The sequence below is a fragment of the Antennarius striatus genome, chromosome 21, assembly GCF_040054535.1.
Source record: "Antennarius striatus isolate MH-2024 chromosome 21, ASM4005453v1, whole genome shotgun sequence".
Lineage (NCBI taxonomy): Eukaryota > Metazoa > Chordata > Actinopteri > Lophiiformes > Antennariidae > Antennarius > Antennarius striatus.
In genome coordinates, this window is record NC_090796.1 from 17,624,582 (window position 1) to 17,638,589 (window position 14,008).

The 14,008-nt window shown below is 54.1% G+C and overlaps 2 protein-coding genes across 9 annotated transcripts; one reads left to right on the forward strand and one right to left on the reverse strand.

Moving 5' to 3' along the window:
* Positions 1-174: 174 nt before the first annotated feature.
* On the forward strand, positions 175-4,711 carry LOC137588707 (rho-related GTP-binding protein RhoN-like). The gene is made up of 6 exons (XM_068305940.1): positions 175-362; positions 1,116-1,386; positions 2,161-2,248; positions 2,450-2,556; positions 2,823-2,957; positions 3,369-4,711. The coding sequence occupies exons 2-6, from the start codon at positions 1,282-1,284 to the stop codon at positions 3,624-3,626; spliced, it is 693 nt and encodes a 230-aa protein (XP_068162041.1). The 5' UTR covers positions 175-362; positions 1,116-1,281; the 3' UTR covers positions 3,627-4,711.
* Positions 4,712-4,862: 151 nt separating this feature from the next.
* LOC137588704 (breast cancer type 1 susceptibility protein homolog) lies at positions 4,863-13,929 on the reverse strand. Of its 8 annotated transcripts, none has more exons than XM_068305936.1 (20): positions 13,764-13,929; positions 13,138-13,227; positions 13,015-13,068; positions 12,844-12,924; positions 12,673-12,761; positions 12,563-12,599; positions 12,374-12,480; positions 9,342-12,149; positions 9,059-9,132; positions 8,647-8,758; positions 8,329-8,374; positions 7,648-7,912; positions 7,444-7,531; positions 6,841-6,918; positions 6,690-6,730; positions 6,444-6,527; positions 6,297-6,354; positions 5,574-5,647; positions 5,429-5,471; positions 4,863-5,056 (listed from the first exon to the last, which is right to left on the reverse strand). In XM_068305936.1, exons 2-20 carry the CDS (start codon positions 13,209-13,211, stop codon positions 4,962-4,964), a joined length of 4,308 nt encoding a protein of 1,435 aa, XP_068162037.1. In that variant the 5' UTR covers positions 13,212-13,227; positions 13,764-13,929; the 3' UTR covers positions 4,863-4,961. The 8 variants fall into 8 exon arrangements, 7 of the variants coding, with proteins under 7 accessions (XP_068162037.1, XP_068162032.1, XP_068162033.1 ...); XM_068305931.1 differs by having other exon boundaries at positions 12,682-12,761; positions 13,764-13,916; XM_068305932.1 differs by having other exon boundaries at positions 8,656-8,755; positions 13,764-13,916.
* Between the last annotated feature and the right edge of the window lie 79 nt (positions 13,930-14,008).

Here is a 14,008-nt window from a genome sequence, read left to right on the forward strand (position 1 = left end):
TAAAACGCAGGAACACGCCCCGCGGGTCGGACTCGTTCAGGGAATCCGGATCCAAATCCGGAGTCTGGACTGAAAATGGTTCTGTTCGTGAGTCACAGCTGACCCCCGGTGGACCCGAACCCGTCCGGTCCGGACCCCAACGGGGGCTCCAAGGGAACCTTCATCACTAAGAGGATGACCTCCGCCACCGGACCCGTTCAGACCGAACCCACCGGCTGCTGCTCACCGGTTCTGACCCAAAAACTTTATTTGAAGTTTCCTTCAGCAAAATCAAGGCGGGTCGTTTTGACCAGCAGGTGGCGCCACAGGACCGGCAGCAGTTCTACTGGTTCTGTACTGGTTCTGACTAGAACCTGCATGAAGTGAGAGCGAGTTATGGATTATAAAACACAATTGATCTGTGATTGATGTGATCAGTTTGCTTTCATCAAGCACAGAAACAACTTATTTATTTACAATTTATCGTATTAAAATGAATTAAATGAATCTGAATCATCTCAATCTTATAAATATTCTAATATCATGTTTAATTACTTTAAACAGCATTCATTTCACGACGTTTCACCGACAGTCACGGCTAGACCGGATGTTCGACTTCAAAGTAAAAGCATAGGAAACAACCGTTCCATCAGCCATCCTTACACGTGTTGTAATCCACAGATTACTTTCTTAATGCCCAGTGGATTGATGGAAACAGTTTTGGATAATCTACGGACAGAGTGAATGAATTTACTTCTCAGTCTGGTTTGAGACCACACCCACTGCTATTGATTAGTATCGGCGCAGACCGGTGGTAATTGATTGAGGGATGATTTGTTTTATCCAACACAATATTAAACATGAAGTTTACACTGAAATATAATTTATTTTTAAGAACTCAAAACCAGTATTTTTTAACATTCAGTGTTTTGTTTTGTGTTTTAACTGGAAGTTGTGATTGTACTTCAAGTGGTGATCAGCGTTGATTAAAATCTGCTTTCCTGATCGATCCGGTTTGATGTGTCGGTGGAGGTCATCCTATAAACTGTAGCTCGTTTCCTTTTCATTTTTGTCCTTTAGCTTTTTTTCATTTAGATTTTTTTTCTCACGGACGCACCGTGCTCTTATTCTGACAGGAACCACAGGAAGCCGGGCTGGAGCGCAGGTGTCGTCCGCCCCGGTCCCGGTCCCGCAGCAGAGCGGCGGCGGGACGCGGAGCGGGAAGCTGAGCTCCATCAGTCTTGACTTTGTGATCACTTCTATCGATCATCGATCAGCGCGCGCTCTAAGTGCCCGGAAGTGATGGACGCTCAGGGACCAATCCGCTGTAAGGTCGTGGTGGTGGGAGACGCGCGGAGCGGAAAGACGGCTCTGCTGCACGTCTTCGCCAAAGACTCGTACCCGGAGGTGAGGCGTGAAGGGCGGCGGAGAGAAGTTGGTCGGACGGTCCGGAAGAACCGGATCCGGTCCGGAAAGATCTGATCAGGTCCTCTGATCCAATCCGGAAGCAAGTTATAGTTTAGTTCTGTTAAAGTAGTTTAATATTGTTAAATGTGTTAAATTCCATATAATTAGTTTAATTCTGTTAAATGAGTTTTATTCCGTTGATTCCTGGTCCAACAGCTGGTGAACAAACGTATTGATTTAGGATTCGTTTACTTTCTATCAGAATCCAGTTTGATTCATTGATCAGACTAAATGATTGATTTACTTTAAACATCATTCAAAGGTTTTGATTCAAATTTGAGCCAATCAGAGACAAGCTCAGATTTTCCTTTATCCTTGAGAACGACATGGGAAGGATGAAGAGCTGATTAATGGGGATGAAGATGAGGATGATGATGATGCTGAGGATGATGATGATGCTGATGAGTATGATGCTGAGGATGAGGATGATGATGCTGAGGATGAGGATGCTGATGATGATGATGCTGAGGATGACGATGATGATGCTGAGGATGAGGATGCTGATGATGATGCTGAGGATGCTGATGATGATGCTGAGGATGACGATGATGATGCTGAGGATGACGATGATGATGCTGAGGATGAAGATGATGATGCTGAGGATGAGGATGATGATGCTGAGGATGAGGATGATGATGCTGAGGATGAGGATGCTGATGATGAGGATGCTGGGGCTGGAGCTGTGCTCTTCATCAGGTCTTCCTCTCCTTCCAGACCTACGTTCCCACGGTGTTTGATCATTACACCGCCAGCTTCCAGATCGACCAGCAGCGGATCGAGCTCAACATGTGGGACACGTCAGGTGAGACGTGATGATGTCATAAGGACTGTGTCCAATGAGAGGAGCCGCTGGAGCAGGTCAAAGGTCACCAGAACAGGAGGGTTCGGCTCCTCACTGGCACTGTTGTGACCCTGCCGTTATGCCGTCGTAACGCCAGTTCAACAGCTGGCCACATGACTGTCATCACATGACCGTCTGTCACATGACCGCCTGTCTCCACAGGTGCGGCCTACTACGACACTGTGCGGCCGCTAGCCTACCCCGACGCCGACGCCGTGCTCATCTGCTTCGACATCAGCCGGCCAGAGACGCTGGACAGCGTCCTGAAGGTCAGTTGAGGTCGTGACCTTTCTGTCCTTTCAGCAGTGGTCAGCCGAGAAGTTGACCTTTGACCTTGAGCTTTGTTTGTGTTCTCTTAAGTGACTTCATCTGAAGGTCATCTTCCTTCTAGCTCCTCCTCCTTTGTGATCAGTCGCTGTTTAGAGGTGGGACTTACTGAAATGCGGGTTACTGGTCCCTGATTGGTCCGTCACCCTGCAGTAGAGGGGCGTGTCTCTCGCTTCCTGCTCCTCACGTGTCCCGTCTGTGTGTCCAGTGGCAGGGGGAGGCGCAGGCGTTCTGTCCCGACGCCAAACGGGTCCTGGTCGGCTGCAAGCTGGACGCCCGGACGGACGCCAGCGTCCTGAGGGAGCTGGCCAATCACAGGCTGGCCCCCGTCAGCCACGAGCAGGTGAGGGTGTCGCCGACCAATCACAACCTCTCCAGGCAGTGATGTCATTAATAAGACCCTGATGTCCTGCTAACGTGTTAGCTGTTAGCAGAAAACATGCTAACGTGAACTGCGACCATTTCCTCCAGACGGGTGTTCTCAGCTGCTGATTGGTCGCTTCTCGCTCCAAAATGATGTAAACACAGGAAGAAACGAGGTCGTAGGTCGTCAGAAGAGGTTGTGACTGAACGGAAACGCTGCTGTTTGAGCGGCGAGGCGTTAAAAGGAGCTTCCTGTTAATATTTAATGAGCCCCGCCTCCACTGAAACCAGGAACAGGAAGAGAGGAACGGTTTTGGCTCCGTAGTGCCCGAGAGGATTTAACTGTGTATAAATGAGATGTTGTAACCATGGCGAGGGTTTGTGTTTCCAGGGCTCCGCCTTGGCGAGGCGGATCGGCGCCGCGGTGTACGCCGAGTGCACCTCCAGGTACTCGGAGAACAGCGTGCGGGACGTTTTCCACGTCACCACCCTGTCGGCGGTGTCCCGCCTCCCCCCCCGGGCCCCACCCCCGCACTCCGGCTCACGCCACGCCCGTAAACGGGTCTCTCAGCCGCCGCCACGGACTGACACACACGAGTGCCCCCCCACCAGCAGGAAGGAGCGCGCCAAAAGCTGCTCGCTCATGTAGGGGGCGGAGCCTCAGCAGACACGTGAGCCCCATTCGTCAATATGAAGATGGAAGCGTGAACATTGGTGTTTGTCCATGGCGTCTTCCGACCAGCAGAGGTCACTGTAGTTTCCTTTGATGGTCACTGGTCAGCCAATGACGCGCCAGGAAGGAAACCAGGATGGAGCGGTCGCTAAGAACGTCACACGAAGCAGCAGTTGATGTTCAAAACGTCTCCCGTCCTGTTAGCATTAACGGTCACTTACGTCCACAAGGGGGCGCCGAATGGCCCAACGAGACCAATGTGGAACCTTCTGACTCTTGCCTGCCCCCTAGTGGACGAGTGGATGCTGCTGAGAGGAGCACCTTTTATTTTTTACACCAGTGACGGTTAATGAACGTTAGCATGAACGTTAAATATTCCGTTGTTTTCCTGTTTGTTTATTAGTGAAGCACAACATGAGGTGAAGTTTAACCACGAGTGCTTTTACTGGTGAGCCGTGGACGGTTACCACGGCGATTCACAAGGACGACTGCGATGAGATGAAATAAAAGTGATCAGCTGATTGTTGGAACGTTTGTTTTTTTATTATTGTGGAACTAAAACCTCCTGAGGGCGTGTCCCGCATCGCGGCGCCGGAGGAGCCCGATTGGATCCTGTACACGATTGATCGATCGACTGATTTGATAACGGTTCTCCTGCTCCTCTGGTTCTCCCAGCGGGACCCCAACCTCCATCTCGTTTGCCCCCCAGGGGACGGTACACAAACCCTTCTGGTGTTCACATCACCCGCTGGATGGGGTGATGTGAACATCTATAGGAAGTTTCTGTTCCCATGGCAACAACTTTCCTCATTCCTCAGAGGGCGGGGTTGGGTTCTGAAACATGCTGACCTGTTTTTATTTGACAGGTCGTTCGTGCTCATGATCGTTGTTGTTCCTCCTGTTTCCATGGTAACAAAAGGGGGCCAGCGTTACGACGGGGGGTCAAACCCACAGGGCGTCACCCCGTCTGTCAGGAGAGATCAGCTGACGGGGGCCTCACAGGAAACACGTTGACTCAGCATCTTAGCTTCACCGCTGCTTTGTGATATCTGCTGTTGTCATGGCGATGGCATTGGATGCAGCATCCACGACAGAACACTATCCATCCATCATGACACGACCTTCATGATGTCATCACACACCTGGTGACCAGAACCAGTTTACTGCTGGTCCATCTGCTGCAGGGGCTTCATGAAACAGATTATTACAGATTATAACAGCTGGTTGAACTTTATTTAATCCCTCCTGTCAGGATTAATAAACTGTACAAAAATGGCGGCCAGCTCAGCAGCGCTCTGATTGGTTCTTGGCTCAGGCGATGTACTTGTTGTAGTTCTGGAGGGTGTAGGTCCCCACGGAGTCCAGCAGCCAACCACGAGAGACCACCGTCGTGTTCCTGGACACACCTGTGGGCAGGAGAACACCTGTCACATTAGCCCCGCCCAGCAGAACTCCTGTCACATTATCCCCACCCAGCAGAACACCTGTCACATTGGCCCCGCCCTCACCTTGAGTCAAATGATGAATTTCAATCAGGAATGTTTTTAAATGTTGGAAAAAAACTTAATAATAATTGTAATTTGTGAGAGGCTTCCTGTTAGCATTAGCATTAGCAGCTAAATGTGTATTTCTTTCTTCCAACATTTCAAAACCACCAAAAACCTTTATTCAAAACTTCCTGTCAGAAACCCACGAGGGGCTGGAACCCGACGCCCACCACAGCACACAGGTGTGTGTGTGTGTGTGTGTGTGTGTGTGTGTGTGTGTGTGTGACTCACTGTATTTGGATCCCGGCTGGACGATGATCAGCTGACGAGACACCTGAAACAGATGTGAACGCCGTCAGGTTCTAACGTTCAACCAGTCTGACAGGAAGTGGAGCCCCGGACAGTAAGTGGAGCCCCGGACAGGAAGTTGGCGTACCTGCTGGCGGTCCAGGTGAAGCGGGTCTTTGATGACGGCGGCCCCACACAGCTCCACCATCCACTCCATCTGATCTGCAGGGACAGGAGACGAGGGTTAGCGTCGGATGCTAATGGACAGTAACGAAGCTCCGTGTGACGCGACCCCTTCAACCGGAGGGACGGATCAATACTTAGGCTCCACCCCAGTCAATACAAGCTCGTCAGCCGACGCCCGTTCACAGGAAGACCAGCCCTCGACTTGTTAGCATGCTAGCTAGCAGCTTCATTGATCAGAAGGAGCACTCAGAGCCTCAGGAGGATCGCTGCTGGATTGGTTCTGAGCCCCCCCCCCCCGAGACCTTTAGCCACGGTGTGTCGGAGGGCGGAGCTAAAAGTCTGGAAGGCGGAGCTGAAAGTCAGGAGGCCATTGTTTAAAACGATTCCTCCAGGAAGGCAAAAAAAAGGCAGAAACATCACAGTCCAGTGAGAACAGCCGGTTCCAGACTGATTAGCGCCCCACTAACGCACCGCTATTGCCCCACTAACGCCCCGCTAAAGCCCCGCCTCAGACGGGCTGCTAATCAGAGTCCTGCAGGACGACGACATCACAGGAAGACGAGGGGGCAGACGAGCCAACAAACACGTCTGTTCTGACAAAACCTCATTAAACCAGAACATCAGAAGGTTCAACATCCTGCAGGAGCCCCTCAAACGGAGTGTGTGTGTGTGGGGGGGGGGGTACCTGTGGTCATGTCGCTGAACTTCCCCTGGAAGCAGATCTGGAAGCCTTTCATGAGGAGCTGCAGAGAAGAAACAAGTCAGGAGGTTCATCGCCACCGCACGCCTGCAGCTAACGCTAGCTAACGCTAAAAGCGGTCATGTGACTCACGTTGTCGTCCCCGGTGTTCCGTGCTCTCATTGGTCCCTGGTGGTTGAATCCATTCACCACGTCACCTCGCACCTCAAACGCGCTCTGTTGGATGAGTGGCGTCAGTGTGTTCGTGTCACCGCGGCACGAAAGTGTGTGTGTGTGTGTGTGTGTGTGTGTGAACAGGCTGAAGCTGATGGACCATCAATAATAGACGAGCCTCAAGGAGGATCATCATCACCTCCATCCAACCAGCAGCAAACGTACCTCCTGTAAGAGCAGCTTCTGCCTCAGGCTCTCCAGGATCCCTGCACACACACACACACACACACACACACACACACACACACACACACACACACAGTCAATCAACTCACTAGAACACACACACAGCACAGGTGAGGTAACCTGGACTCACATTGGAAGCTCACCACCCACTTCCTGCCTGCGATGCCCAGGAAGTACTTCAGGGTCCGCTCACACACCAGCTGTTCATCTGGAATCACACACACACACACACACACACACACACACACACACACACACACACACACACATGAATAATGGATGTCTCCTATACATCTGGACCGGGTTCCCGTTAACCGTTTGTTGCCTGACGTAAACAGAACACAAAGGTCAACGACCTGAGGTGACCTCGAGGACCTCGCCACACGTCTACACCTGCTTCAACACACACCTGAGCAGCCCCGCCCCCACATCATGTGTTTATTGACACATGATGTGGGGGCGGGGCTTCATGGTGAGTCGTCATTAGGGCAGATGAGGGGGGGTCCAGGTGAGCAGACATCTACTGATCCTATCCAGCATGGCCCCCCTCCCTCCTTTCACCGTGACCAGCGGTTGCTTAAAATGGTTACCGTGGAAACAGCTGGGGTTTATTGGATGGAAACGGCTTGAGAGAGAACGGAGGTCTGGAGGAAATTAAAAGTAATCCTTCACAGGAAGTAATCAACTGGCAGGATGGGGGGGTGGAGAGACACGGGGGGGCTGGTGTCCTCACCTGTGTGCATGACAACGTGGGTCACCTCCGCCGTTACCTGGGATACCACACGAGCTCCAACTCGCTTGGCAAACCTTCTCACCATCACCTGTGGATGACATCATCAGATGGATGAGCACAGACTCCGCCCATCCCTGGTGAGGTCATCACATCTGGGCGTGACACAGTTTAGGTCCCGGTCTGGACCGGCTCTGGGGGGCTCACCTGCTCAGAGGGGTCCAGCCCAGATGACACCAGCACCATGCTGGTCTTGCTCCGCCCTCCAGGGGGCGTGTCGTTCTCTTTGTCTCTGCTTCGCCCTCCAGGGGGCGTGTCGTTCTCTTTGTCTCTGCTTCGCCCTCCAGGGGGCGTGTCGTTCTCTTTGTCCTCCTGCCCGTCTGGCGGGGAGCCGCTGCACTCCATCACCTGAGGCTGAGCGACGTCAGGTGGCGTCACGCTGGGCTCTGCTTCCTGTTCTGGACACGACTTCCTGTCGGAGAGATGGACTGGATGACACACGCCTGAACGCACCGCCGGCCAATCAGCTGCGTCGTGTGATCACATGACCATCACTGTGTTCGTGCCCCTCCCCGCCAGGTGAGATGTACGGGGAGAAGACGGACTGCTGAGATGACAACCACCTGCTGTCACACACCCAAACTGACCAATCACACGCCACACCCTCCGGTGGGTGCCCCGCCCACCACCACACCCCAGGTGAAACCTGTCTGAGGACAGAATCATACACTGGCGCTCACAAAATGACACAAACCCTAGGGCCAGGTGGGCGGGGCAGAGCTAAAGGTCACTGATGGGAATCAGGGGGGTTCATGTTGGGGTGTATTTATGGTTAACCACCCCCCACCCCCCAGCAGCTCACATCAGGAGGCAGCGTTCGCCACTCACCAATCACAGCTGGTGTCCTGGTCCAGTGGGCGGGGCCTGTGCGCATCTGGAGACACAAAACATCCCATCAGTACAAACAAACACTGAGGTCACTGAGAGGACACCACGTTCAGGCGTGCTGCTGCCCCCTACTGGCTGTTGCTGGTTCTGCACCTCTCAGACATGACCCTAAGGAACACGAATCATCATCATCATCACCATCACCATCATCACCACTGAAGTCACAGATCTTTACCGCTGGGGGGGCCTCTCTGTGTCATCTGTTTCAAACTATTTTCCTCCTGAGAAACGAGAACAGATTCTGATCCTGATCGTTACCCTCCTCACCGCTGGTCTCTGAGGGACCCTCCTCTTTCTCCTGGAGGACCTCCGACACCAGAGCCATCAGCTTCTCCAGCCTCAGCAGCTCCTTCTGCATCTCCGCCTTCTGCTGGAAGAGGAGAAACGACCACATCAAGGCCATGAAAGAACCTGTCAGTCAGGCCTGAGGGATTAGCTACTGCAGCGCTGAGGGAGAGGAGGAGGAGGAGTGGGTGCTGATGCTGGGGGGCGGACAGGTAACAGATGGATGAGGTGGAGGAGCACAATCGTCTCCAAGGAGACGTTTCCTCCAACATAAATGAAACGCACTTTAAAATCTGCTGAGGGGGCGGTTCTCATCCGGCCAGGCCGTCGGGCGGGGGCAGACCCGTCCGCCGCCGCCGGAGGAGGGAGCTCTGATCTCAGTTACCTGGGTGACGAGGACCTCGCTGGAAAACTGGGACGACTCCACGGAAACGCAGGCGTTGTTCACGGCAACCTCACCTGAGGAGAGACGCCAGGAACAGCAGCTGTTAGCATGTAGCAGCTGTTAGCATGTAGCAGCTGTTAGTACGTAGCAGCTGTTAGCACGTAGCAGCTGTTAGCATGTAGCAGCTGTTAGCACGTAGCAGCTGTTAGCACGTAGCAGCTGTTAGCATGTAGCAGCTGACAAACAAGAAGCAGCTGCCTGTGACTTCCTGCCCCCGACTCACTCTCCTCCGGCGTTCCGAACAGGTCCACTGATGCCTGGCTGGAGGGGAGTGGACTGGGGCAGGTGGGGTGGGTGGAGCTGTCACCCCTGTCAGCCTCTTCGGCCCCCACCCTCTCCTGTTTGGTGCCCCGCCCACGACCCGGGACGCCAAAGATCTCCGTCAGCGAGGGGAGGTCCACCTCGGCGCCATCGGACGAGTCGGACGACGACTCCAGCCTCCGGGCCCTCGTCCTCCTCCGGGACCCCCCCCTGATGGAGGAGGGGGCGCTCAGCTCCTCGCTGCTGGGGCCCCACGCCCCCCTCCCTTCATGGGCTGACTGGGCGAGGCCGTCAGGAGTCATAGAGGAGTCTGTGTAGGCGGGGGTGTGTTTGGGTGCCTCCCCCCTTGAGGTCAGCTGACTCTCTGGAGGGTCACTCCCCTCCTGACCGACGGCCACGAAGCACAGCCCCGCCCCGACCACCTGGGGGGCCACAGAGAGGAGGGAACTCTCTACTTCCTGCTTGGACTCTCTGTTGGGAGGGAGGGGGCTGCTGACGCTCCTGGGGGCCCCGTTGACCCCAGCGCTATCTGGGATGGAGGCTTCCACCATATGATCCGGACCCCCCACAGACGGGCTCCCGGTCAGTCGGGGGGGGTCTGACAGTGAGATAAGGTCACACGAGTTTTCATCGTCTCTCAGCGCCTCCCAGGTGGAGATCTCAGGCGTGGGGGTGGGATTTCTGTCGGGACACTTTTCCTCGTCTTCAGCCGGATCCCCCCCCCCGCCTGAAGTCCGGATCCTCTTCAGCTCCGGAGCCCCCAGGTGGAAAGACTTCCTCTTAGTGGCTTTAAAGCTACGGAGCAGCTGCTCCGTGTCCGGATCAGCGTCCAGCTGGGGGTCCAGCTGGGGGTCCAGCTGGGGGTGCAGCCCGGCGTCCTGCTGGGGGTGCAGCCCGGCGTCCTGCTGGGGGTGCAGCCCGGCGTCCTGCTGGGGGTGCAGCCCGGCGTCCTGCTCGGTCTGGTTCTTGTCGTCTTCATTTCCTCTTTGTTCACATTTCTCCTGGTCAGCTGCTGCTTCCTGTAGAACCGACAAGTCGTCATGGAGAGGTGTCATCGACCGTTCCATTGGACCAGCTCCAGGTGAGGCTCCAGGTGAGGCCCCAGGTGAGGCTCCAGGTGAGGCCCCAGGTGAGGCTCCAGGTGAGGCTCCAGCTGAGGCCCCAGGTGAGGCTCCAGGTGAGGCTCCAGCTGAGGCTCCAGGTGAGGCCCCAGGTGAGGCCCCAGGTGAGGCTCCAGGTGAGGCTCCAGCTGAGGCCCCAGGTGAGGCTCCAGGTGAGGCTCCAGCTGAGGCTCCAGCTGAGGCCCCAGGTGAGGCTCCAGGTGAGGCTCCAGGTGAGGCCCCAGGTGAGGCTCCAGGTGAGGCCCCAGGTGAGGCTCCAGGTGAGGCTCCAGCTGAGGCCCCAGGTGAGGCTCCAGCTGAGGCCCCAGGTGAGGCTCCAGGTGAGGCTCCAGGTGAGGCTCCAGGTGAGGCCCCAGGTGAGGCTCCAGGTGAGGCTCCAGGTGAGGCTCCAGGTGAGGCTCCAGGTGCGTTGGGACCTTCAGGACAGGTTGGCCCCTCCCCTCCTTCTGCTCTGACACACGTCTTCTCCATCTGTTCTATCCCCCCCACATCTTCGTAAACACATCCGTTTCTTTTCTTAGGCGACACCCAACCGTCCAGCCCCCGCCCTGCAGTGTCCTCAGGTGACTTCCTGTCTTCTTCAGGTGTGCTGACCTTCTCGTGACCTCTGTGACTCCTTCGTGTCTTCCTGGTCGGGGGGGGCTCCTGGTCCTCGCTGCTGGGGTAGTTCTCGATGTGGACCTGAGCCTCCTCTGTCCGGGGGCGGAGGTCTGGGCTGGTTCCTCCGTGCTGAACTCCAATCAGAAGGAGGGGCTTGGACGCTCTGACCTTTGACCTTGTGTTCTTCCTCCTGTCAGAGCGTTCCTGACCTCCAGGGAGCAGATCAGAGTCGACCCGCTCAACTCCTCCTGTCCGCTCTGACCTCCTCAGTGGAGTCTGTTTAACCCCCGCTGCCCCGTCAGCCCCTCCGTGTTCTCCATGTGACCCCCCCGGGGCGACCCGACGCCCCCGTTCTTCACAGATGTCCCTGCTGGCGTCTTCCACGTCGTCACCTTCATTCCTCTGCTCCGTTTCCTGGACGCCGTCGGCAGCAGAAACAGTTTGGGGACCGTTTCTTCTGGTTTCCGGGGCGATGACCCTGGTGCCCCTCCGGGCCCGTTTGTAGACGGCACCAAACACCCGCTCCTCCAGCGCTTTGGTTTGCCCCCCCCCCCCGGGACTGGCATCACTCTTGTGCTGCCAGATGTTTATTGTTGAAGCAGACGAGCTGCTGTCAGAGTCGACGGCGTCTTCCCCGGGGGGTTTCTCCAGCTCCACACCTCCTTCACACGGAACCTTCAGGAGCCACTCGGCCACTTTCTCCAGGCTCTTCTTCTGTCTGTGATCCAGGATCTTTTCGTCTTTCCGTTTCTTCCTGGAGGACTTTCTTAACGGCGGACCTTCGGTCTCATTGGGAGTTAACGGGGGCTCCGCTGGAACTCCGTCCAGGTTAGAACTTCTTCTTCTGCTCCTGGTTTTGTGTTTAGACGTGGTCTTCTCCTCCTCCTCTGGTTTTTCTCTTTCCTCTGGTCTGACGTGATCTGCAGCGCTGAGTGTTTTCCTGTCACATGCTAGTGGCGCCCCGCCCAGGCCGCTGTCCAGTCCCTCGTTCTCTGTCGTCAAAGGACTGGTGTCTTCGAGCCCCATCAGCCTGGCGTATTCATTCTGGGCTAAAAAAGGAACGTGAAAAAAATAGAACTGATTAACCTCTGGAAGACAGAATCTGACCGTTATGCTACAGCTAGCCCTAAAACACAGCAAAGACTTGAAGTTGTGATGGCGGTTCAACTCCCTGTGAATGATCACAGTGCTAACTGCACACATGCTAAAGCTAGCTGAACTAACTGTATGAGTTTGGGACCCAACCCTCACAGAAAAGGCCTCAGAATGTTACCCGCTGCGGTGGAGGAGGAGGACTCTGGGAGGTCAACGGGGTCGACGTGTTCCAGGTCACACTCACTGCCAGCAGCACGAGGTTCAGCAGCTTCGACGTCTGCGGCTCTAGACGGATAAAACATGGATGAACAAGCTGACGCCGTGAACCAGCTTCTGTGTGGTTTGAAATAAGTTCCAGGTTTCTTACTCTGATCCTTCTGTCTGCCTGAACGTTCCAGTTAAGTCTGAAAACAAGGAATCACGTTGTTACCGGATGTGATGTAGGTTGACGTTACGGTGTCTGTGAGGCGCTCTTACAGTTTGTACCGGTGTCGCGTTCGTATGCCTGGATCATGTCCTGCAGTCCTGCCACCAGCCTCTGGAAGCCAGGGCTCTCCTGTAAGCTCCTGGAGAACAAACAGACCGTTGTTCAATCGTAAAGAAAACCAGGAACGCCACGCCACCGGCATCTCACCGAGTTCAACCAACCTCCTGGTGATCTTGGTTTTACACACCGGACAGCTGGCGCGGTTCTGTTTGGAACCATCTAAAAGTTTCGTCAAACAAAATCTAAAAGAGAAATGAGAAGTAACAAAAAAACAGGGTGGAATTAAAACAGAAACAAGCATCATAGACGTTTTGAGATCAACTATGACTGACTTGCAGAACTGATGGTCACACTTGGTCGACACCGGCGCCACCATGAGGTCCAAGCTGCAGGAAGCAGAGCGTCACATGTCAAACCTGCACAGAATGCGTGTGAACGCGGTGGGCTTCACTCACCATATGGGACACTGAAGAGTCTCCCACAGGAAGGAAATCCCCTTTCTGACGTCTGTCGCTGTTGGGGTTTCCATGGCGATTTTTAAAAAGCTGCAAACAGAGGCTGAGATCAGCAAACAAATTATACACCAGGTGCAATAAGCTGTCTGAAAGCCACACCACAAAAAGATGAAACCCAGAGCGTTTCTGGTGCGGTTTGAAGGTGGTGGTTTATTATTATTATTATTATTATTATTATGACGGTGGTGGCTGCAGCAGCAGTCCGGGTCAACCCAGGGGTCTGGACCTGCATCCGGTTAGAGCGGGTTAAAGGTCCGGACTGGTCCGCTGTGTCAGTAAGACTTTATAAAACATAAATATTAACATACTGCTATCTGTTGTGTTTTAGTATTTTAAACGTTTTCGTCACCGTTTCCTGATTAAACCGGAGACCGACACTGGTAATCGGTAACCAGACGGTAACGGAGCAGTGGAATGTTTTGCTAGCTGTTATGATTTGCTCGCCTTCAAACACCGACACCATCAGTGACGTCAGACCGAGACGTGACGCAAACAACGAAACCAACGCAGTTCGTGATTGAATCCGTGACGCTACGTGGATAAAGTGTTCGGGTTCCTAACTTTACCTTCTTCTCACACAGCCAGGAGTTTTCAACACACAAACATCCGCTTCACTTTTCCCGCAATTGGGCTCTACTTCTGCGCCGGAAGTAAACCTGCTTCTTTTTCCGGCTTTGCAGCGTCCCCTGTTGGTATGGAGGGGATAAACACACACCGCGCAGTACCTTCCTCTGACTTTAGAACAAATGAAAGAGTCATTAATGCAAAGTCAAAAATTTAAATATATTACAGAAAGTTAAACTGAAGGATA

What these genes read in the sequence shown, in the direction of transcription:
- LOC137588707 (XM_068305940.1), top strand. Translation starts at nt 1,282, where the DNA reads ATGGACGCTCAGGGACCAATCCGCTGTAAGGTCGTGGTGGTGGGAGAC. An exon ending in CCAAAGACTCGTACCCGGAG is followed by an intron (nt 1,387 to 2,160) that starts GTGAGGCGTGAA and finishes CTCTCCTTCCAG; the next exon opens with ACCTACGTTCCCACGGTGTT. An exon ending in CCCCCGTCAGCCACGAGCAG is followed by an intron (nt 2,958 to 3,368) that starts GTGAGGGTGTCG and finishes TTGTGTTTCCAG; the next exon opens with GGCTCCGCCTTGGCGAGGCG.
- LOC137588704 (XM_068305936.1), bottom strand. Translation starts at nt 13,211, where the DNA reads ATGGAAACCCCAACAGCGACAGACGTCAGAAAGGGGATTTCCTTCCTG. An exon ending in GCGAGGTCCTCGTCACCCAG is followed by an intron (nt 8,759 to 9,058) that starts GTAACTGAGATC and finishes CTCCTCTTCCAG; the next exon opens with CAGAAGGCGGAGATGCAGAA. An exon ending in AGAAGCTGCTCTTACAGGAG is followed by an intron (nt 6,528 to 6,689) that starts GTACGTTTGCTG and finishes CTCATCCAACAG; the next exon opens with AGCGCGTTTGAGGTGCGAGG.